This window comes from Symphodus melops (genome assembly GCF_947650265.1).
Source record: "Symphodus melops genome assembly, chromosome: 1".
Lineage (NCBI taxonomy): Eukaryota > Metazoa > Chordata > Actinopteri > Labriformes > Labridae > Symphodus > Symphodus melops.
The window spans coordinates 6,351,557-6,376,003 of record NC_136691.1 but is presented as its reverse complement, the minus strand read 5'-3'; the positions used below and the strand labels follow the sequence as shown (position 1 = coordinate 6,376,003).

At 39.5% G+C, this 24,447-nt stretch overlaps 4 protein-coding genes across 4 annotated transcripts; 2 read left to right on the top strand and 2 right to left on the bottom strand.

The window, feature by feature from the left end:
* The first annotated feature begins 450 nt into the window (after positions 1 to 450).
* akirin2 (akirin 2) lies at positions 451 to 5,068 on the top strand. The gene is made up of 5 exons (XM_079344323.1): positions 451 to 985; positions 1,918 to 2,052; positions 2,545 to 2,694; positions 2,781 to 2,852; positions 4,426 to 5,068. Exons 1-5 carry the CDS (start codon positions 814 to 816, stop codon positions 4,434 to 4,436), a joined length of 540 nt encoding a protein of 179 aa, XP_079200449.1. The 5' UTR covers positions 451 to 813; the 3' UTR covers positions 4,437 to 5,068.
* Positions 5,069 to 5,940: 872 nt separating this feature from the next.
* rars2 (arginyl-tRNA synthetase 2, mitochondrial) lies at positions 5,941 to 13,691 on the top strand. Its single transcript, XM_079365363.1, has 20 exons — positions 5,941 to 6,134; positions 6,292 to 6,365; positions 6,446 to 6,548; positions 7,197 to 7,280; positions 7,365 to 7,465; positions 7,566 to 7,621; positions 8,045 to 8,128; positions 8,213 to 8,289; positions 8,428 to 8,586; positions 9,667 to 9,773; positions 9,991 to 10,086; positions 10,428 to 10,488; positions 10,625 to 10,701; positions 11,264 to 11,388; positions 11,886 to 11,953; positions 12,062 to 12,171; positions 12,495 to 12,590; positions 12,940 to 13,014; positions 13,133 to 13,196; positions 13,512 to 13,691. Exons 1-20 carry the CDS (start codon positions 6,099 to 6,101, stop codon positions 13,596 to 13,598), a joined length of 1,740 nt encoding a protein of 579 aa, XP_079221489.1. The 5' UTR covers positions 5,941 to 6,098; the 3' UTR covers positions 13,599 to 13,691.
* A 650-nt stretch (positions 13,692 to 14,341) lies between these two features.
* Positions 14,342 to 18,608, bottom strand: slc35a1 (solute carrier family 35 member A1). Its single transcript, XM_079365375.1, has 8 exons — positions 18,409 to 18,608; positions 17,966 to 18,146; positions 17,486 to 17,645; positions 16,905 to 17,057; positions 16,693 to 16,759; positions 16,154 to 16,330; positions 15,930 to 16,064; positions 14,342 to 15,216 (listed from the first exon to the last, which is right to left on the bottom strand). Exons 1-8 carry the CDS (start codon positions 18,416 to 18,418, stop codon positions 15,080 to 15,082), a joined length of 1,020 nt encoding a protein of 339 aa, XP_079221501.1. The 5' UTR covers positions 18,419 to 18,608; the 3' UTR covers positions 14,342 to 15,079.
* Positions 18,609 to 19,119: 511 nt separating this feature from the next.
* LOC306837642 (protein yippee-like 5) lies at positions 19,120 to 21,858 on the bottom strand. The gene is made up of 4 exons (XM_079365384.1): positions 21,688 to 21,858; positions 20,858 to 20,970; positions 20,436 to 20,587; positions 19,120 to 20,095 (listed from the first exon to the last, which is right to left on the bottom strand). The coding sequence occupies exons 3-4, from the start codon at positions 20,574 to 20,576 to the stop codon at positions 19,874 to 19,876; spliced, it is 363 nt and encodes a 120-aa protein (XP_079221510.1). The 5' UTR covers positions 20,577 to 20,587; positions 20,858 to 20,970; positions 21,688 to 21,858; the 3' UTR covers positions 19,120 to 19,873.
* Between the last annotated feature and the right edge of the window lie 2,589 nt (positions 21,859 to 24,447).

Below are 24,447 nucleotides of genomic sequence, written 5' to 3'. Positions count from 1 at the left end.
AAATTGAATTGGTATTATTTTATCTGAACCGGACATATTCTCAGTTTTAAGACTTACTCCTGAGAAATAGCATTTAAAACTTATTGTATTTTGTCAACTGGCCAGAATTTAAACTATAGACTAAAAATATTAACTCTTCTATTTTAAATGAGAAAAAAAAGTTGTTTTAAAAAAAGTTGTTTAATCATTTTACTAAACATACCTTAAAGTCATGGTTGTCTTATAGCCACACACACGAATAATGGAACTTTTTATAATAAGATAAAAAGGTTTACTAAAACACTTTTCGTATATCTGTTAAAGTCGTAAGTGAAACCAAACGTAAGCAAACAAAACAAATTTAAAAAAAGAAGAACAATTTCAAGGCACACGGGAAATGTAGTATTTATGATAATTTAAAAATGTGTGTCGTTGAGAGTAAAGACTACAACTACCAAGACGGGACCTTTGTTTTGCGCATGCGTATGACCAATGAATAAAGAAAACTATGCTAGTCGGTTAGTCATTGTGGTTTGTTCTTGTAACCGGTGCTGTGAAATCTTCAATCATCTGAATAAATAGATACTTTACCGAGTTGTAGTTTTTGCTTCTAACTTTAAAGCTCTATTGGTGATATACACCATATGAGATTTATCAGCTAGAAGCTTCAAGAGACGAACATATTGCGGGTTTTCTCTTCAGACCGGAACCGCTGCAGCCGAAGGAGCTAGCGTTAGCAGCACAAACCGGGGCCCAGGTCACCGAGATTCCCAGATAACTGGGGATTTTTAAAGTTTCCTATTTGAAATTTTTTGGGGGAAACATCCTATCGTGATGGCTTGTGGGGCCACCCTGAAAAGGACTCTGGACTTCGATCCATTAATGAGCCAAGCTTCCCCTAAAAGAAGGAGGTGCGCTCCCATCATGTCTCCGGTGTCTTCACCTCAGAAATATCTGCGCATGGAGCCTTCACCGTTTGGGGAAGTATCGTCCAGACTCACCACAGGTAAAACCATTAAAACCTGCATTATATATTTTAAATGACACTCGGGTCAAGTGTAGTAAACAGTCTCTTATCACTTCCTCCCATTTGTACCGGCATCTGTGCAGGGTTAAATTAAACTTTATCAACTTAATCCATGCTGTACACACACACACACACTCTCTGTTGGCCAGTGGGTAATTCAGCCTACACATAGTGTACATTTTTATTGATATTTTAAAGTGGCTTTGGACTGTAAAGGTTAAAGGTCACAGGGTCTTAATTACTATTTTGCTGCTCAATAATCAGTAGTGAAGTGGGTATGCTCTTAATTCCCCACCTAAGTGAGTTTTTTTTTTCTTTAAGCAGAAAAGAAACCGCCTCTGTTATAGTTATGTGTCAGACTACTCTTGCACATTTAGTCAGTGCATATTAATAATAATAAAAGTTATACATTTTATTTGAAGGCACCTTTTAAAACTCGAAAAGTCACCTTACAAAGCCAGGACAAAAACAGCAAAGTTACAATTACATCGACAAAATTAACTCAAAGCAATAAGATGCTATATTAGGGAGGGTTGTCCCTTCACCATCCTAGAAGTTACAGCACTGTTAAAGATTGTCTATCAATCAGTGATGTGAATCAGAGGTGATTTAGAAGTTAGTGTATCCTATGAAGGCTGAACAATAAGTGGGTATATTGTACCTGCTTTTATCATTCACAATAACACAGTCAGTAAAGTATGGATGTGATGAAACCTGTTATAATTACAAGTACTTGTTTGGACAATGAGTTAAAGTGCTTCTTAACGCCCCCGTTTGCATCTGTATGGCCACGCCATATAACCAGATCTGTAAATTGTGTAATGTTTTTTGTCGCCTTACAAGTTCAGCTTCTAAGAGGAAATGTTTTATTTTTTTAATATGAAGGGTCATGTGTTTTCTTCCTGTTCCAGAACAAATTCTACACAACATCAAACAGGAGTACAAGCGGCTGCAGAAAAGACGACACCTGGACAGCGCTTTCCAGCAGGCAGACGGCTGTTGTCCTCTGGACCTGCAGAACATCCACAGTGGATCTGCTCTGCCAGGTAGGCAGCTACCAATGACACGAAGCTTTCAGCCACGCGATTATCCTGAGTGGTTGGTGTAGATCTTGGCTGGGATAATGGCGTGGGTACTGTAAGCTTTGTTACAGCTTTATAAATGTATTGCCTTTAACCCTTTTCTGTCAGACAACAGTGGCTGACACTTTTCTTCTTAGCTGTCAACAAAGATGTTTTAGCTTTACATTTCCCACACCTTCCAAAGTGTTTGCCAACTCTGAGAGGCTAAAATACAAAAGAAAGACTGCACTCATTTTCCTTTCATTTCTTCATATTTTGGAGTTTTAATTTAATCAACCCCACCCTGTGATAAAAAGGACAAATGCACAGACAGGACATGTACATCAAATAGCTCAGCAAGATTAGCATCTTTAATGGCTTAACATTTCATAGCTAATTATTTCTGTCGTCTGATATTTAGTTAAAAATCTAAAAGGTCTGGTTACCTTGTATTAATTGAGTTGACTCTCTTCACAGGTACGTCCTCGGGTGCCTCGTCTCCCCCCAGAAAAGAGCAGCCTTTATTTTCCCTCAGACAGGTGGGGATGATTTGTGAGCGACTACTTAAAGAGCGAGAGGATAAAATCAGAGAGGAGTACGACGAGATACTGACGACAAAGCTTGCAGGTATAATATTTAGAGGACAAAAAAACCCAAAACAATCGGTAATGTGATTAACTAAAGGAACTAATGAAGTGTTTTTCTTCCTACAGAGCAATATGACGCGTTTGTGAAGTTCACGCATGATCAACTGATGCGAAGGTTTGGAGAGCAGCCTGCTAGCTGTGAGTACTTTTAATTATTGTCTGACACTTCACTTCAGGAGTTCAGAGGGTTTCCTAGCATTTCAACGTACCTGATTTCAAAGGCTGGTTCGCTCATTGATGGATGTAAATGTGATCAAGCTGTCGTCTATTCACATTTCAGAGATAGTTTAATTCCTCTTTTACTTCAGCTTTCAGTGGTGTGTAAAAACATCCTTCTGTTTGTCCAGTCAGTCGCAGCACAGATGGGAGCAGTGTGACACACTCTGGGATTTTCTTGATTTTTATCATCTCATTCAAACTGTCTGTGCCTCATATTTATTCTTAATGTGACATCTGCACACATTACAACTCTGAGACCTAAATATTGACTCATTAGAATAAACCGTGATCAGGTTCAAGATACTTTCTCACACAAAATATGTGGCAGTAACTTCAGGATGTGGTCCAATAGAAGTTTAGTGTCTTTCTTAAATCTGTAAGTATCTTCAGCAAATATTTTTTTCTGTGAAACTAGTCGTGTTAATCAAACTCTCTATGATTTTATGTCCTAACTTTTATTATATGCCGAGTCATCATCGCTCCTTTACAGTCTGATCTGCTGACATTTCATATCTTCATTTAACCTCAGTCAAGCACAAGACGAGGGGGGAGGTGTATTTATCACTGCCAGTATGTGCAGACACTGTCACATCATCTGAGAATCTATACTGCCCGTTAACATCGTCAAGAAATCACTCCTGAAAACAAGCCATCCTCACCTGCCTTAAAGCCAGTTTATTGTTTATATCCTCCACCATATTCCTGACACCAGTATGTGCTTTCTGCCAATCCATGCAGAGTAGACTGTCACCTACTGTCACCTCACATACATATCCTCCATGTTAATACATCAGGGTCGCAGAGGAAGAGAGTAGGGCAATGGAGCAGATTTAACTGTGTACAGAGCTTTCATAGTATCCAATGAGAAGGCAGATTTTTCACTGTAGCATTTAAGTATTGCCCCATTATTACAGCTCAGCTGGGGAGTGGGTCATGTGTAAACAAAAGAACGGATTCTGCAGTCAGGTCTGTTCAGTGAGTCTGTCTCTTCAGTTGAGCATTAGGGTAGATTTGAAACTTTTTTTGGCACCCTAAAATGAGACGTTCTTTATAATTCAGCTTGTTTATAGATTCTGCAGGGGTACCGAGGGCAGTCCAATCAAAATTCACTTATTTATACATATGCCTGCTCAAGTTACAAACAAACGTATATCCCACATAACGAGCCTGATCCACTCCACTCAGATGTGACTGTTGCAGCAAAAGTCAATGTTGGAAATTAAAAAATGTGACAATTAGCCAACGAAATGACCCTACCTTCTGTTTTTCACGTCATCTAAACTGAGCTTTGACACACTCTTATCTTGACTTGAAAAATGTATAGGATGACTGTCGATGTGTGCTGTATACTTCAGCATGCACTTTGTCATAGGGACCAGCCTCACTTTCACATCACACTGATGAGCTCTAAAGTAAATTCCTCCCCCTTATGATAGAAAATGTTGAAAATGAAAAATCTTTACTATCTAATCCCTTTGTTTGTCCTTCACAGATGTTTCCTGAGCCTTGGCGTCTGATATCGAGGATTAGCGATTTAATGCAATCCACTCCCTGGACTCTGTGGGTCTAGATGAACTTTTCTCCTAGCTGTGCCATATCGCCTCTATGTGGACAGTCTGCTTCAGGCGTCGGTCTACGTTTGCTGTCTGCCAGAGTTAGGAGGGCTTCCTGCAGCCAGGATTTTCTGTGACTCTACCAGTGGCCTCTTAAAGGCCGTGTCAATATTTATTTGGCTTTGTTCTGATGCCTTCGTAAAAGGCTGACTGCCAACACCCACACATGGCCTTCTGATTTTAATTTTTTGTTCAATTGAGTTAATTTTACAGAGAGGACGTTAGTTGTGAAGCTTCTCTTTTGTGTACATTTAATAAAAGGGATTGAACATTGAAGAGTGAAAAAAACCAAGGCCACCTACAGCCTGGACTCCGGGAATGGGCATCTTGGGCTTTTTTTTACTGCATTGTTTTTAAACTGTTCTGAAAATTACTGCTTTTAACATTTGTATACACTGTATTTTTTTTATTCTTGCTTGACTTTTGTTCATTGTATGAAAAAAAAAATGTCATGATTTGATTTGCTGTAGGTTTAATGGGACTTTGATTCAAGAAAATAAAACCAATAAAGCATTTACACCATTCTTTTTTTACTTCATTGTTTGAAGATTAACTCCAGTTGACAGCTTTGTTTTATACAAGTGCATCAATTGGACTTTAGCGTCTATTTCCAGTGCCATGGTGAGAGCCTACTTCGTGGAGCTAAGACCATGAAAAAATGGCAGACATGCAATATCTGGACAAATAGTTTTAAGAAATGAGTATTTTGGCCTTCCTGACAATTATCAGTCGAACTATTCTGTACAGAATTGATGCACAGATCTTGCCAATTTCTCTATTAAAATTAAAGTCGCAACAAATCCAAGTGTTATAAAAAACATTTATTAGGAAATACTAAATTATTTGGCTTACATGCAACATTCAAGTGCATGTCTCGTGTTTTAAATTGGAAGATAAGAGCTTTGTAACCATAGTTTGACATTATTTTATATATATTCAAATTAAGTTAACCACCTATCAAGAGTGCCACCCAGTAAAACCAGTCCATTTACGTCCACCTACATGAATATACAGGACTAGAACCTTGTGTCGGTCTTTCAGCTGTTTAGCCGAGTTTGAGTAGATAAACAATTTAGAAATTAATAAAAAAAAGAATTTGTCTCGATTTCTTCCATGCATTTTTACAGAGTTGTCAGCAAAAACAAATAAAAGCTATCCTTGGTCAAAGCCACACAACTTCTTAGTCTTAGTGCCATATTACCTGAAATAAAGAATAAAAAAAAACACATTTATTTTAAACGGAGTTGTCTGCTTTTGCAAATGAACTCTTATGATGTTCTAGCAAAAAAAACAAAAACAACTTTGGTTTTAGGTTCACGTAAAACGAGCATCACGGCGGGAGCAATGGAGACAGTAATCGAACAAACCTTTTCAAGCTGGTGACGTAGCTTGCGAACAAAGCCCTGTGATTGGACGAGCGAAGAGGAAGTGGCGCGCTAACAAGGAAGTACAGCAGTAGTCATGTCAATGTGAACCAACAGCACATGAATGTAGCTCATATACAATATATCCAGTGGTTCATCAAAAAACTGTGTTTGCACGTGGAACAAATATGGCCTGTTTCTTCAGAAGGAGCATTGCAGCCAAGGTAATAAAGCTGGATGTCTGTGAAGATGATGTGTTGACCCTGGAACATATAAATACAGTACAAGAGAAAGGCTGCACAGCTGGTCTATATTCTTTAAGCCCATGTCACACTGATGCTAATGGTGAAATTGTCCTTCTGTGTGTGTTTTAATGGTTAGCTCGGGAGGACGCTGCATCAGCCTGAAGATGCCTTCATCACAGCTCTGTCAGCAGTTCCAGTTTTTAAGAAACAGTAAGTGTGTTTAGGTTCAAGTGTCTCCTAAATGCTCCTGTCTTACTTGCTATGGCTCCATTAACTTGTTTCCTCCTCAGGCAGGGTGCTGACTTCAAACTACCCATCAGCACTTTACGAGTCAGTGGGATTTTACCATCCAGTGTTGACATCCAGCAGCAGACAGAGACTTTGGCCAATCAGGTAAAATAAATGTACCTCAGAGGAAGCATGTGCACATGTACGTACTCTTTATTTGCACAGATTTAAACAATAGACTGTTTTACAGGGAGAAAATCATTCAAAGCTTGTGTAGCTGTGATAATTCAAAGGCTGACTTGTCTTTATTTATGCACTAGGCATGTTTAGTGCAAAACTATCTTCATTTTCTTTAATGCTCATACATTAATAGCTGCTCCACGGATCGATCACAGGAGCTCTGCGATTGTAAAAACAGTAACGCTGCTTTGATTTTTGTCTGTAAGTGAAACTGAAGCAACCAGTGTTCCTTTTTAATGCGTAATGTGTCTTTCTAACATTTTACACACCATCACACAAAATACTTCAATATCAGCATCTTGACATGCAGACATAACTGAACATATAGCATTTCTTCTGGTGTTCTTGTTTTACCTCATCCTGTAAAAATGCCTTCTTTGTGGTCATGTAGAAGTTTTTTTCGGACATTATTGTAAAGAACACTTATGTGAGATATGCCTACAATTCCAGCTGATACCAATATACAGACCCTTATCAAAGATTTCTGTTGCTGCACTTATTGTTGACCACTCCTGCATTTGTAACTAAAAGGTTTTCTCTTTATTGTTTCCAAATCTGCTTTTTGATTTTCAGCTCAAGCAGGACAGTGTGGTGGAGGAGATATCAGCTGGACCTGGGGTGATACATTTCAAGGTTAATCGTAAACTTCTTGTCCAGGTTTGTTCCTTTTTCTTTTCCACGTTGATGAAAACGACAGTGTGTTGGCGATGATGATAATCTGCTCCTCGGCATCTCTTATAGAAAATGTTGGAGACATTTGGAAAGGGCGAGGACGAGAAATTTGGGTTGAACAGTGAACTTTTCAAAACCCTAAAGAGAGGAACAACTTTAGTTGAGTATAGGTGTGTTACATCTTTGTTAAATATTTCTTTGTTTTTTTCTTACAAAAATACAAACGTGCGATTGCTTATCAGAGAGTTTTAATGTGTTTTCATGTTTCAGCTCTCCAAATATTGCCAAGAAATTTCACGCTGGTCATCTGCGATCTACAATCATTGGTGAGGATTTGTGCTTGTGTCGGTTTCTCAAATCAACGAGGCCACAGCAGTCATATTGTTATAAGGAATACTTTGGTTGCAGCAGTATGAGATTGTTTGTTGTTGTTTCTCTCTGTTCTGAAGGTAAGTTTGTTTTCACACATTAAAACACTGTCACCTTTCTATAGTTTGTCCACCAGAGAGCAGTGAGGATTAGATTTTTACAGTTTATCTGACTGTGCTCTACACTTTGTGTTTTTCAAATGTAGACGATGTCAGTGTTCTTATTGGCCTAAGAAACCTCGCGCCGACTCAGTTATTTTGTAAACTTAATTTTTTAAGTTGACTGAAAAGCTATGCAGCAGGACAACATTGAAAAGAAAAGAAAAGCAGAGTGAAACACAGAATGAAACAATTGCAATGATAGTACACCTTCTTCTCCAGGTAACTTCATCGCTAACTTAAAGCAGTCGCTTGGACACCATGTTATTCGAATGAACTATCTCGGAGACTGGGGTTTGCAGTTTGGTGAGTAAATAATGTGTTCAGGACTATTCAAATCACAGAATCTCTTCTTATGGATGAAAACTAGTTTGGCCTCTATTATTTTAGGTTTACTGGGAGCTGGGTTCAGTCAGTTTGGATCTCAGGAAAAACTGAAACAGAATCCCTTACAGCATTTGTTTGAGGTGAGAGAAACAAAGACGGACCCTCATAACAAAAAGCTGCTGCATCTGTCCGTTATCTAGAACAGTTGGATTAAGTGCCTTTAACAGTGTGCATTACTCCTTCAAAGACTTCTCTTCAGCATTATGGTGGGGTTGCAGGTTTACGTCCAGGTGAACAAGGAAGCAGAGCACAATGAAGATATGAAACAGGCGGCCAGAGACTTCTTTAGACAGCTGGAGCAGCACGAGAGTGAAGCTGTGTCTTTATGGCAACAGTTCAGAGATATCACAGTGGACGAGTATCAACGTGTTTACAAGGTACGACAAGCCCAAAGTGACCGAGTCCACTTTTATTATTTATTTATTTACAGCACTTTTAAAGCAAACAATTCTAAAGTAACAATCACAAGGATAAAAGAATAACAAGACAAAAAAGTCCTGTGTGGAGTTTTTAGCTGGTTATGAAACTGACTTTAATTATTATTGATTTCTCTTTATGACCTACAAGAAACCATCCTTATGAAGACTGACTTTCTCTACATGGTTATTTTTTATTATTATTGAAGCCTTTGCCACATGGTAGATGTCAGACTAACTACATACAGCAGACATTTACCACATTAAAACATGTCAGTTATTGATTCATTTACAGCTCACTTATTCTCCTCCTTTTCAATAAGTTTCAATTGTCTTAGCGCTCCCCAAAACATGTCTGTGAAGTTTCTTGCCAAACAGTCACTTTGATCCACCACTTATCATGTCCATAGACCCCTCTATTTCAGCCCTGCTAAGAACAGGCTGGTTTTGTGTCTGTAGCTTTAAGTGCAAATAAGTCTGACCACGCCCCTCTCTGGAAGATTACGTGGCTCACGCTTTTGTGCACTATGCCCTGATTGTGTATGGTAAGAAGGCAGACTCAGGGGGCAGAACAAACAACCACCTGGGGGAGGGGTAACTGCCCTTTGTGATGTCATGGCGGGAAAACCTCCAAACCTGACGTCAGGTTCTGGCCGAGTCTTGTGAGGTTCTTGTAACGTTTTGTTGAGAGCAGCAGAAAATCAACATACGAGAATTTCCCTAACAACTGTGTATCTTGTGTTTAAGAAAAACTTTGCAGGGGTTAAATGTACACCCAACATTATATGTATGTATTTAAACAACGATCTGCATTATAGATTCACTTTAACTGGTAAAGCAAGCAACACAAACAAACATTACTGCTACCGTTTATAGAGGGAATTCAAATAATCTTGAAAAATTTGATCAATTGATATGAGAAAACTAAATCAAGGTAAATGTTTACAGGTCCAGTTAAAAGTCCATGAGTTAAGTTCAGGGAGAAAAGAGTGGAACAAATATAACAGGCTGTTGTGAAGAATAATCTGAAATGTTTTGCAGCGGTTGGGGGTCCACTTTGATGTTTACTCCGGAGAGTCTTTTCACCAGGACCAGGCACAGGAGGTGGTGGAGCAGCTGCAGAATCGAGGCCTCCTGAAAACCTCTGAGTATATGACAGTCATTCTCATAGCACGCTTTAAGTACATTATTGACTCATTATTGTTAATGTTTAACTTTGCAGATTTTATATTTTTTGCTGGATGTGATATTCATGTCGAATTGTATTATATCACTTTTTAAATGTACTTATTGTTTATGAAATGACTTCCAGCCACGTAGGAGAGGAAACAGTCGTGCTTTCATGTTGAGTTGTTGTGTTTACAGCAGAGGAACAGGTGTAGTGGATCTCTCAGCTGCTGGAGACATGAGCAGCGTCAGCACGGTGCTCCGCAGTGACGGCACAACTCTCTACATCACCAGGTCGGTACTGATACCCCCTTCTTAAGGTTGAAACTATAGAAACATTGAATTTAAAATTTTTACCCTGGTCCAAAGAATATACTTGAGTGATCGGGATTCATGTAATGTCATCAGAGTTTTTCATAAAACACATTATATTACACATAATGAAGAAAGTTGTGTTTTCCAAGCGCTTAACGCTTTCTAGAAGCCTTTGGCTGTCTTAATCTTGGTTGTATTCAATTAAGTCTTTTACTTATAGCTGCACATTTAGGATGTTTAGTTTTTTATGACTATAAATCAAAGCAGAGTCAATTTGAATAATAGAACAACAACTTTTTTTTTATCTTCCTTCATTACAGAGATCTTGCTGCAGCGATCGACCGAACAGAAAAGTATCATTTTGATGAGATGATTTATGTGGTAAGAAATCCGAGCGTCACTTCTTTACATTTTCTTTGTCTAAATTGCAGAAACTTAAATGAACCAATTGACACAAGACTTGTTTCCTCCTTCTGTCTCTGCACGTCGTTCATCTTGATATTTTCTTCCCATGCAGACAGATAAGAGTCAAGCAAATCACTTCAGCCAGCTCTTCCAGATCCTGCTAGCTGCAGGTCATTCATGGGCTGACAGGTAGAAGAACCACACACGCATCGTAAAACAGGTTGAATGAGCGCTGCTAGCTGTCTTTAAGGAAAGGTTCATGTTACCTACAGATACAATAGTTGATATATAAAATATCTTGATCACTTTTTAACACTCTCAATAATGAACTGAATAAAAAATAGCTGTACAAGTCTGGAATAATAATCAAAACTCTACTTGTTGACGTTTACTGTCTTTTACTGCCTGAAACCAAGTTAAAGGGCATTTTAAATGAATCAAGCTGAAATGAGTAACTTCATGATGTCATCACCCCACCCAGTGCAGACATCTGTTTTAATAAGAAACATCTGTTTAATTAGAAACATCTGTTTTAATAAGAAACATCTGTTTAATTAGAAACATCTGTTTAATAAGAAACATCTGTTTAATTAGAAACATCTGTTTTAATAAGAAACATCTGTTTTAATAAGAAACATTTGTTTTGACGCTGACTTGCTTCTGCGTCCCTTTTATTTGCCTGTTGGAGGGTATGATTAAAGGGTCATGTAGTTTTCTCATACACGGATGATTCCTGTCTGTCTGGTTGCAGGTGTCAGCATGTGCCCTTTGGCCTTGTGCGAGGTATGAAGACCCGGAGCGGGGAGGTCGTGTTTCTGGAGGATGTGCTGGATGAAGCTCGATCCAGAATGCTTCTCAACATGAGCCGCTCGACAAGTAAAACCATTTGAACATTAAGGCATTAATAGCTGAAGATTACGTGAGGATGAGACTGGTTAACTTGATTCAAGGTTTCACCTGAAGACTTACACCATTAACAAGTGAATAAAGTTACTTTCATGTCTGACATTTTCTTTTAAGCTCAAGGGCAAACTCGTACAACAGAAAGGTGTGGCTGGTATTTAACATAAGAATTTTTTTTTCTTTTAAGATTTCTTTTTGGGGTTTTTATGCCTTTTATTGTAGACTTACGACAGTCCATAGAGTTGGAAATTAGGAAGAGAGTGAGGACATGCACGAGCCACAGGTTGGATTTGAACCGGGGCAGGACAGCCAATATCGAATTGTTGTGTTCATAAGGAAAGCTAACCATCATTACATATCTGAATCTTCAGGCTGACAGACATGATGGTGCTGAATACACTTTTTAAGCAGCTAGTTATGAAGCTGAGTTTGTGGAAAAGAAGTGACTAGAGCTTTTACTTTTCCCACAGCAACAAAGGAAATGGAAAATCCAGAGGATACGGCAGAAAAAGTAGGAATCAGTGCGCTAATAGTTCAGGTGAATTATTTTCTTTAAACCTTCTTCCATACAGAAGTTCAGCTACTACCTTCAGTATCACTGTGAATGAAACTTCTTAGTTCGAGTGATTCATTGACTTTGCTTCAGGACTTCAAAGGTCCCCTCCTGTCCGACTACACGTTCGACTGGGAGCGGATGCTGCAGGCTCAAGGAGACACAGGAGTGTTCCTCCAGTACACACATGCTCGACTCTGCAGGTGAGTATTGATCAGCTTTTCAAACAAAGCTCTTTAGAGGAACTCTTGTGTTCATTTTGGTGACTTCATCATGGGAAACTTTGAAGTGTAGAGCAGTTACAATACTCCATTTCCCCAACGTTGGCTAATTTTTGTCAGACAAACTTCTAAAGAACTTCAGAAGTTTTCAGTACAAAATGATATTCTCAGGTTTTGTGTTTTTACGACAGTACTCACAGGATTCATTTATAAATAGTTTGGGATGCAAGTCCTCCTCCAAGAAATACCCAGGAAACCAAACAAGATGCTTACTTATGAAGTGTGTTCTTATATGTTTCCTGCAGTTTAATACAGAGGAACGAAAGTGCCCAGGCAGCCATATTTGATCCATCTCTTCTGCTGGAGCAGACGAGTGAACGCATCGTGCAGCACCTCCTTCGGTAAGCAAAGTGTCTTTAAAGCCATCATTGTCTCTGTGTTGACTTTGAACTACAAGGTGCCATTAAAACAAACAGGCGCACTGGAGTCTGGACGTAGTGATGGACTCAGGCCGACATTTTAAAAGCCACATCAAGACTTGTGTTTGCATTATTTTTACTTGAACATATTTTCAGACTTAATAATTTCAGTGATTTTTAATGTTTCTTTTCTTTCCTCAGTCATGATGCCTTTTTGATGTCTTGTGTGAAGCCCTTTGAATCGCTCTCTTGTTGAAATGTGCTATATAATTAAACTTAACTTGCCTTAAACATCTAACTCTATACGGGCTGTGCTCTCCCTGTGCTACAGTTATGATGAAGTGTTGTTCCAGTCAGTACAGGATCTGCAACCCAAACACCTGGTCAACTTTTTATTGAAGCTGTGGTAAGTAACAGGATGTTGTACTTTAAGGGGTTGGAACTTCTCCTGATCAATGTTTGCCCTGTTTCTCATGGACAGCAGGCATGTTTATTTTAGACGTGATAATGCCATCTTTTTTCAGCCACCTGATCGCCTCTGCACACAGAGAGCTGCCGGTGAAAGGAAGCCGTCAGGATGTTGCACAGGTAACGAGAAAAAAAAAAACACACACACCTTCTACAGTACAATGCGAGGTTGGGAGGGAAGGCGTGTGTGTGTGTGTCTCTGTTTGTGTGTGCCTGGCTTTGCCCTGCCACATACAAACCGAGCCTAGTTTGGTTCTTCAGATCACAGTTTGAATGAGTTTAAGCTTCAGCGGACTAAATGCAGACAACTTGGACTACAGTGTGGCACATTTGGATCCTGATTTCAGTGACACACATTGTTCATTTACGCCCTGAGGTTCAGGCGTGTTTCCTACATAACCCCGTGATCTGAGCTCATGTGCTTCATGTCTACAGGCCAGGTTCCAACTGTTCAGTGCGGCCTGCTCAGTCCTGGCCAACGGGATGAGGATCCTGGGAATCACACCGGTGGATAAGATGTGAAACCTAACCCAGTTAATTATCACTCCACCGCTGCTGTATTGTTTCAGATGTAAATTAAAACCTATTTTCAACATAAAAACTACTTGGAAAGCTGTCAAACCAGAGTCGAATTATGTGACTCTTCTCCTTTCCTACTTGACACACCAATAACGTCTGTTTGTTATTAATAACTGAAGGCTGTGTGATGAGGCTGGTTAAACTGGTTCAAGGTTTCACATGAAGACCAGTCAGACAATGAAATGACTGTCATGCCTGAAATTTGCCTTTAAGCTCATGGGCCACGTACTACAATAAGAAGGTGTCGCTGGTATTTAACTGCCTTATTTATCCTCCTAACACTTCACAAACAATGAACCATACGCATACATCCAGACCTTTGTGTTACGGTTATGAAATTGCTGGAGCCACTTTTAAAAAAATCCAGCACTGTACAGATGTGTTCTGCCTGTTTGACCGCATCACAACGTGATCAACACAAAGGGATGTTGATCAAGTCTGACCGTGGTGAAAAGAAGCTAAAGGTTGAAGCTTTCCACTGCTGCTCCCACCCTCTAGAACTTAATCCCCAAAAAACCATTGGAGACTTCCCCTCAAGAAATCCTTTAAACACTCACCTCAGCAAAATCCCCTACAACCAGCACTCTTTATATTCACCGCTCGACCGGCCTGCGGTGCCTCGATGCGGTACGCTACAATCTGTCCAATGACGATTGAGGTGAAGAAAACTGGGCGGCAACTGAAGCTTTTTTTTTACCATTTTCCAGTCACTTTTAATCAAATTGAACATGACTTCAAAAGAAAGGCAACATAGATGTGATACAAAAAGATACAAGAAACTGGAGAGATGACGTTATAAACAATCACAAGTGTATTCTGTCGTCGCCACTCGTTCACGTGGTTCTCAGTCAGCTGGGCACATTCTCAACCAGCACTGTGAGAACAAGGTGAAGTACTCCATTCACATTACACAGTTTAACAGACTGAATTTTAAAAAAACAAACCTTCATGATCAGGATATTTATAGACCTCTGATCCCAAATAAACAAGAGGCATCACAAAATCATGGGACTGCTAATCGCTCCAGCATGGCTGAAGAGAAATTACAAAAACTTCTCTGATTGTTTCAGATTTCTTAACATCTTTTAAAAGAAAAAAAAAAAAAAAAGGAGACGTGTTTTTTTTAATCTCAATATTAACTGAAATAAAAAAACATTATGTCATAGTGTCTCAAAATCCATCATAGCACTGGAACTGGTCTTGGGGGGAGAGTGAGCTGGATTGAAGGAACATACCTTCATTGAAGTGAAACAATTATTGTCCATGTGATGAACTGAGGAGCCAATTCAACTTCCGAGTTCATTGTGGCTTCCAAATCTCCTCTCCGCAGTAGCTTGTAAAAGTCCCCTGAAGATCTGACCCCCACCCCACACCCCACACCCCACCCTCTGCGTAACAAAGACCTGGTCCATGAGGTTGCAGACTCACACATTGATCAGTCTCTGTTTGGATTCTGGGTCCGTGCGATCCACATTTTTCAGCTTGCTTGTGTCTTGCTTTGGGAGTCCGTATAGGTAGATGGAGACACACACCAGGAAGGCTCCGGAGGCAAATGAGATGGCTGCACAACAAGAAGAAAAACACCCATTGTTCACATCTACGTTCATATAATTGAGAGTGCGGAAAGTTTCATAGAAAGCAACAACATTCTTCATTGTATTTGGCGTCGGTCTACATGAATACCCCCTTCTTCTCCTACTGATCAGATCACATCATCACCAAGTCAGGATATCCGACTTGTGAGCTGATGTTTCATGAAAGATGGAAGCCGACCAACTTCATTTTGATTTTTTTTATTACGTCTTGATTTTCCTGATTTCTGATCTCGTTCTCGCCCTACAATAAGTAGCATATCGCAAACTCCCTTCAGGCCCTGACACACCAAAGAAATCATCAGCCGTTGATTTGTTCTAGTGCAATGCAGCCTTAGTCGCCACTAGTTCTTTGTCGTCTGCTCGGTGTGCCTTTAGTGTAGCAGTATTAAAAACTTTCAATTTCCTGTTCCTTTAACTTTGAAGGAAACAGGAAATTACATGTATCCATTCATACATTATCTAAACTGCAATTCCTGTTCTGGGTTGTTGTGGAGGCTTGAGCCAATTCCAGTGGTCATTGGGCGAACGGAGGATTACACTGTGGACTGTTTGCCAGCCAATCACAGGACAGACATACAGAAACGAACAACCAGACACACATTCTCCACATGGAGAGGTCCGACATATCACCCGAGCCCAAGAAACAACAAGAAATGTAAAATCAGTGAAGCTAACGTACTTATTTGTAGTCCAAACAGGAGCACAGATGCCACAGTCGAGAGGAGTATGGCAGCGGCAGCAGAGAATCCTTTCATGATGTTGTCCGTATACTTCACCACCACCGACGTGTACAGACCACCCATGCTGGCCAGTACTGGAAACACAAACGGACAACGCAGTCGTTAATAGGAAGAAAAGTGAAAGCAAAAGGAACACAGCGACGTCCTGTTTAGTTGTACTTACAAACTACAAAGCACACCCAGGGCGTGTAACCGAAGAAGAAGCCTTTCTCCAAGACGTTATCACCATCGTTCACAAAAACACCGATCAGGGTGACCACGATTCCGGACAGATACATCTGGATGTTTCTCACCCACAGAGACGTGTCGGAACTCTTCAGGACCTTCTCGAAGTACACACCTGCAATCAGAAAGTCCGCACATTGTTTTTAATGCATTGAACACATGATAAGAAGTTGTTGGGCGACTCCATGATGAAGGTGAGGCTTAAACTTGACTGGTGTTGGTGAAACAGCTGGCACCAGCTTCATGCGCTGATCGACTTGGACTCTTTCCTCTTCGACAATACATTTCATTCCGTCTGCATTGACTTGAATTGTGATTTTGATCATTTAAAGTTTGAATGTGTTTTTATGATGCTTTTTATTTCAATGGCTCATGCATTTTGCATTTGCTAAGTGAATCAAAGGTTACGTCATTGTGCTAGCCAATAAATCAGTGATAGCTCACTCTTAGTATTTTCACAGATTAAGGCGAGTTTACCTGCAAATCCAGAACAAACAACAGCAATAGCGATAGCCATAAACCCAACAAAAGGATTTTGTTCAACCTGTAAAAAAAAAAATAGAACAAGACGCATGACCAACTGCAGTTTATGCATCATGGGTAATAAAATAATCATATAAAAGTGTCAGTTACAGGACGTGGATTACTATTCACAGTCGCTGGTTTACTTTAACTTGAACCCCACCCACCTGGACTTTAGTAGCCTCTGCAGGCTTCCACTGAACGAGCGTCACGCCCCCGCAGAGCATGAAGACAGAGAACCACTGCAGCCGGCTGAGAGAGCGGTTCAGCATGAGGACTGTACACAACGCCGTGCACGGGATCTTCAGCTGATAGGTCACCTACATGCAAAAACACAAAGTAACTCTGGGTTAGTTTTTGGGGTTTTTTAAATCCGGATTATAGAGAATCTGAGCCACCTGCTTCACACGGATTCAGTTTAACACATAATGCAGACATTGTGAAAGGAAAATGAATATTGAACTTCAAACTCCAGAAGAGTCACTGCTCTGAGATCTGAAGAGTTGTATCCTTATGTTTGCCTCAAAAAAAAACAAAAAAAAACAAATACACAGTGGGCTGCAAGCTTCAGCATTTGCACCTTATCATTGTGTGTACATAGAGGCAAAACAAACAATTACTCGCCTTGGCTTTTCAATTATCACAATATATAGAGCTTTATAAGCCATAGAGTGGATGCAGCACAGGCTCGATGGGTTCATAAAGGTCCACATCCTGCTATAGTTATCATACAGGATTGAGTCCATACCTGATAAACTGCTGCATCAAGGTTACTCAAGGCGAGAAAGGCCATGTTGTTCTGAATTGCATACACCAGCGAGGGCACACTCAGCTTCAGCAGCTCTTTAGGGCTGCACAAGATGTGTTCCACAAAGACTTTCTTCAGTCTGGACAGACTCCCCGTTTCACTGGATGACAAAAAAAAAAAAAAACAACTATAAACACATTTTCCTTTCCTATATCATATAATTGCAGGTGGGTTTTTTTTTTGTTGTATTATTTTGGTTATCACCTTTAATCACGTTTTAAATTAGATTACCAGCATTTATTAATTTAACCTTTATTTATCCAGATTAGTCCCATTGTGAGATGGAGGATCTCTGGACAACAATAGCAGCACTTAAATGTGTAGCCCAAATGTCAAACGTCCAAAAAAAACATGTCCAAATCAAAATTAGGAGTCTGAGTAAAATGTTAATTTCTTAATTGTAACGTTCACCACACTTACTGTGAGAGCATCCCTAGACTCAGCATTAACTTGATGACCTCAGTGATGCACACTGCAGTGGTGGAGAAGTACAGCTCGCTGCTTGAAATGGTCCTTGTGTACCTGAGTGCCACTGTGTATGTGGCCGCCACCAGGGTCATCACAGTCAGGCAGTACACTTTGAAAACCACGCTCACATTTTCTGAGGAGAGAGAGAGAGAGAGAGAGAGGGAGGAAATGTAGTGAAAACATGAACTCTATGATGCTAACATGTCTATGTTTATTATACAATTACACTACAAAAGGGCGAATTTATTTAACACGTCTTAGCAGCCACTTCCTTTACTGAGAAGCCACAATTGGGCTAGTAGCTTTTAATGCCACCCACAAATCATTTACTTTTGCGTATCCCAACAGCTAACGTTAGCCGAACATGCTAGTCTGTATAAACTGGTCAAACTTACCGGCGCCCATGTTTCTCTGGTTATTGTAAGTCCACGGGTGATAACTAGCTCAGTTAAACCTGCTCAGGTAACATGTCACAACATCTTATGACGTCTGCTTGGAAGAGGAACACATCATAAAGGCAACCTGGGTCTGATTCATAGTTTCCTGCCAGGTATCGGTAAAGGACTGCAGTTCCCAGAATGCAGCGCGAGTCGATTTTTTTAGGGAGAGTGTGTTTGATTTGGCGAGACCTCGGTCCCGCCGGTTTAACCCCAGAACGAGATGCAAAATCTATTTTTTGTGAATGAGATTTTCTCAACTACGATGAAAAAAGATGAAAAAAGATAAAAAAGTCGAGACTGTTATGTTATTATAAATATCATTAGGGATATTTTTTAATTAAAAAAATAATAATTCTTCACAGTTAGAATGAGACGTCTACTCTTTACATCTTTTTTTTTCACGAGACATAGAAATTAAAAAAAAAAAAAAAAGATAACACAATGGAATAACAATATTGCAGATCTATCCCTTCTAATTCTTCTATCACTTCTTCTGTATTCAAGTTTCAACCAGTTACTGGACTGACATTATACATATACGTATATACTATACACTGTATAGTGCAAACAATTATGAAGGCAATACTATTAAAACTAAAACGTATGAAACACGTGATATTTGAAGAAATTACACATTTATATATATATATGAACACATAAGAAAAAAACAGACGATTTTATTTTATTTTAATGGATTTATATGAACACATAACCAAATACAAAGAAGCACTTTCCACTCGTGATTACAATCATTTGTCCTTTACATCAACCATGTCACACAGGAATATTTGGGTGAACTTAAGTCGGTTTAAAAGTCAAATGAGCACACTGGACTCTGATAAAGTAAATCAACTTCTCCAGTAAGAGTATAATGATAAGACTCCTTGTCATCCTGTTGGCCTTTATTATAATTTGTCACAACGTAACAATAGGTGGAAACTTCTAAACTCTATCATGGTCAAAGCTGATGTCATACCCAGTGATATAACATCATGTATTTTTATGTTGAGAAAAATTAGCGTAATACTTTACCTGACTAACTCTCCTGTAAACGTTCAGAATTCACCAATGCTTTGTGAACATTTATTTTAACCACTGCAGAGCAATCTGTCAGTCTGAGCTTCTTGTACAGCAGCAGGAGCGAACCCTCCTCTGCTGACGTCAGCCAAATACCACACCAGCATGTTTCACAATCCTCACAGCTTGCAGAGCAGGTAACGCAACTGCAGGTGTTTTTAAATGGTTGGAGAAGCAATGATTGTTGTTATTACCCATCACAGAAGTCATACTTAGATGTTGGATGTAATGGAAAACTTCTCATAAAGACACAGCCTGTGATTTATTTCGGTCTAGCTACCCTCACAAATGGCACACTGTCAATGCACCGCTGCAGTAAGCACAGGTTGAGACAGATGTGAACTCAGGAGTTGTCGGAAGGAACATGCTCGAAGCCTTCACTCTCCCTCACCAGCGCCCTCTCCAGGATGACACGGCCTTCTTTATAACGCTGGCTCTCCTCCGTGGCAAACTCGTACATCCAGCCCACCTTGCTGTTGCAGTTCTTGCAGCTGACGTCCCGCACCATGTGTCTTCCTGTCAGCATGACTCGGTCCTGCACCTCGCTGTGCTGCAGATTCACAACCTGGAGGGCAGCAGCAGACAGACATCTCTCACTGGAAAATGTGCTGATTTTCTACAGTCACTTTTTAAAAGGTCATTTTGCAAGTTTTAAAACTTTTTTTAAAACGAGAAAAATGTCAAAGTTGATGATATAATCGATGAATTCAAGTGTTTTGTAGTTGTGTTGGCGATTCAGCTTTAAACGTTTTGTACCTAAACATTTCCAAAGCTATCTTAGTACATCGTCATCATTAATCCATAATAAAGACTTTCTTTAAAAAAAAAAATACTTTGAAGTGTTCACTATGACAAAACATCAAATGAAGTTTTATCCAGGCGAAGGCGGTGATGTGTTTAGGTACCTTGTTGAAAAGGAATGCTCTGCCGGTTGCTCCAGTGAAGCGGGTCGAGATGAGTTCTGCGCGGTTAGTCAGAATGGTGTCACAGTTGGCACAGGAAAAGAGGCGAGTCCCGCCAATGTGGTCCAAGAAGATCCGCCCCATATTGTTGACTGCTGTCAGGGAACAAATGATATTAAATCAGATAACTTAAAAAAAGTGACAGAAACTTGAAAGAACATGTGACACATCCTCCTGTTGCATTTGAAGGCGCTGCACTGCAACTCGACCACATAAATACAACAGGAGAAAATTATTTAGGCAAACAGGAGTCAAATGTCATCCATTATATGTATTGCACTGTTTTATATAAACATAACTTAATCAATTTCCATTATTATGTTCATTTTAAAAATGTATGTTTATATATAAAATCATGCACGTACTTGCTCCTCCTCCTCTGAATAACTTTATAAAGCTGAAGTCTGCCGGGGGGGGGGGGGGGGGTTGGCACCACTTTGAGGTCCCACACAGACGCACAACCTTTGGACAATCTGTTCTGTCTGTCAAAGGAACTAAATATTAGACATACTCTCCCACTCACAATAAGAGACTCACAAACTTACGCAACCCTCATAACAGTCTGTGACCACTTTAACCTTTACCTTCTATTACTGTCTTGTGTCACTTATGTGCCTTTGTATTTATATTTCAAATGTGTCTGTCTCTGTCGCCTGCCCAGGGACGAAAGATGGAAACTTGCACTTCTGCAATCTTTTACTATCGTTACTGTTGTTCATTAGTATGCACTGTCCCTAACACATAAATAATTAAAAAAATTAAAATAAGTGGCTGCTTGAGGCCATGTTGAATATGAAGTATCTTGTTTGAGACATTCATGTTGTCTCTGTCTTTTTCCCATTAAAGGGAATCTTGGTTGGCTTTTCTAAAACAACCAATTAAGATTATGTGTACAAAACAGATCATAATCATCAGGTTTATTATTCACACAATGCTGCTGTGTGTTTGCAGGACTCACTTCAGGCATCATGGGATGTCAATAACAAAGATAGCACATGACAGAGTCAAACACATCACCGTGGATTAGCATTGTGTCCTAAAGTCGCAAAAAGCTGTGAAATAAAAAACATCTAATCTCTCTACAGTTTTCTTGATGGTCTGTCGGAGAAAAAAACACACACAAGCAACATCTTTGTAAGAGAGAAAAGCGAATGGTATCCAAATAATAGCTAGCTTAAAATGCTACATTTCTCACCTCAATAGGGATGGCACTTTAGGGGGGAAAAAAGTATATTCCTCGTCGAGCTGACTCTTCACATTCACGTGTTGGTTATTTTGGAGTGACTACAATCGTCCACGTATCCTCTGTCTCTACTTTGATAACAACAACAACAACAGAGGACAGTTAATGCGACCAGTCAGCTTCTTGTTCTTGTTGCTAGCGTCAATGAAAACGGGATGGTTCTCCCACAATTTCAGAATAAATCACTGGTTCAAATACAATCAGAGACAATTGCGTTACTGCCTCGTGATAATGATCAGAATCACATTTAAAATCAATTAATAGAATAAATGCTCAAAATTGGGGTATACATTTCCTTGCCTGGAACTAAGTCTACCTCCAATCACAAATGTATTTTATTATGAAGGGCCCAGTCCAGCCTTCGATGGTTGTAGTAAGTAAGCAGTTTAGTGCATGTCCTGTTCATGGCCACATGGGGGAAGCAGAGCGCAGGTTTTTTTAATAACAAGTACTCGATGCTGTGGTTTTTCATGATTACAGTTTCATTTTTTTTTCAGTCATACTTTTGACCAAAATATAGTGGGAGCGGAAGAGGGAGAGACTGCATTTCACAAACTCCATGGTCTACATACATGTTGGCGATGTATTTGTGCACTTTAGACCGTTTGCACCAGTTTGCTTAAGTTTAATAATTTAACACAAGAAGTTACCAAAATGTGTGTGCCTAGGACTTCTATCTATATGTTATTGTAGTGTAGAAACAGGGATGGAATTTTTGTAAAACGTTTATTGGAAACAGACTACATTGTCGGTAAAAGACAACCCAACAGGCTTCAGTGCAAACCATTTAAATCCCTAATTAAATCCTGCTCCACCTCGACCAGCAACTTTTGTTTCACACTGAGTGTCTGGTGATTGTTCAGAGAAACTAAAATCTTCTGAAGTTATCTGACTGTGAACCAACCAAAGGCACTTGCAAATTCCCAAAATACCACCGGCTGCATCTGGTGCCTGATCATGTTTGTGTACTCTGAGCTGCCAGAAAAGCAGCCATCGGTGACATCCATCTGGTGGTCTATTGCTGCAGAGAGAGAGAATAACATGGCAGCCCTGTCTCCTAAAATTCTTTGAAATGAAGAAGCGAACACGTCACATTTTATTTTTGTGACACACTTTCTTTGACTCTTATACAATGATTTTTTTTCGATACACAAGCTTGAGTTATCATTTTTTCCATGCTGGTGGATTGCATATTCTAAAGTGTGTTGAGTAAATCTTAATTGTTGCGCCTTTTTAGAACAAACCCACAAAAAAGAAAATGTTGGATTCATTCCAGGTCAAATAGCATGTTTAAGAAGTGTGACTACAAGACAAACTGTTCAAAGCCTGTTCAAAGATTAGCATCAGAGAGATAGAGTCCATGCTCCAGGAGGTTCACACAGAGTGAACGTCCTTGAGTTTAGATAACAGACTGTAAAGGCACTGTGACTTCATATCTGGATTACTGTAATCACAATTAGATTTCTCTGCCGCATTTCAGGTCTGGATAAACTGGAGAAGATATGACTGTTAAACCCTCCGAACTTCTGCTGCTTTAAATGTATGCAACACAGCACATAACGGATGTCTAACTACTGTTGTTATTTTATAAAGTACTAATGTTGGCTCGATTGAAGACAGAGTCAAAACCGAACACAGCAGACCATGTGGTAGTTTGTTTTCTTAACTTCTTTGTCCTTCCTCCTTACCATCACCTCTCCAATCAGATGGAGATAAGAGATTTACAACACTTAAGATTTACTGCTACATAAAAAAGGATATTTCTCCTGCAATGTTTTTGTAATGACAATAGAGGTACAAAGTAGGCATCTCAGTCTTAAGCAAATCCGATACAATTGTCATTATTAAGCTTATCTTTTATAGCATTATACAATTAAACCTCCCCCAGAAAGTTTAACAGGAAGCTGTTTAAACTATTCACGTTTCTCAGCTGTAACTGGTTCAGTTTGGCCCCTCTTTATAAAAGAAGACATTTTTCATAATTGATGGCAAATAGCTTATGTCAAATTAAACCATGGCTGGTGGTAAAAGGGTGTTGTTTTTCTTTAAGTGTACCTATAACATCAGTAGCAAAAAAGCCTAATAACCCTTGGCCCTTTTGGAGCTGATGACCACGATGATCCTTGCCCCATTGGTCTTGTCAACCTGTTTTTAACAGACACATCTGTTCTCACAGTTAAGCAATCAGTCTACAGAGTGGCGTGATTCCTGACCGTTTATTTATTGCTGCGGTGAGGAGGTCAAGTCTACTTATATATCAGGTATTAAAGGCTTATTGGGAAAGACCAAGGCTACAATAAAGAACAACAACAGAAGAAACAAGAAGACTGGCTCTTGCTAACAGATAAAACTATTGTCATTCTTTATCCTTCCACCTACAAGGTTTCTTCCCCCAAAGATTTAAGGCTTAGCTGATTTCATATGACAAAGCCTGGCAAACTATTTTTTTTTGTTTCCATTCGTTTTTGCAAAGCTAATCTGACAAGCTTCTGGCTAAAGCTTCACATTCCCTGCAAAGATGTGGCACTGATGAGTGCTTTGTGGGATGAGCCTTTGTAGAAATGTTTTGATAGACATTTGAATAACACTTCAACCACAAACGCTCTCCCTGCTAAAAGACTCAGTTGTTTGACTGCTGTTAATTCAAGATGGAGGGATGCTTGTGTCTTTATTGTAACTGAATATGATTGTTTCACTATAGCTCACTGGTGT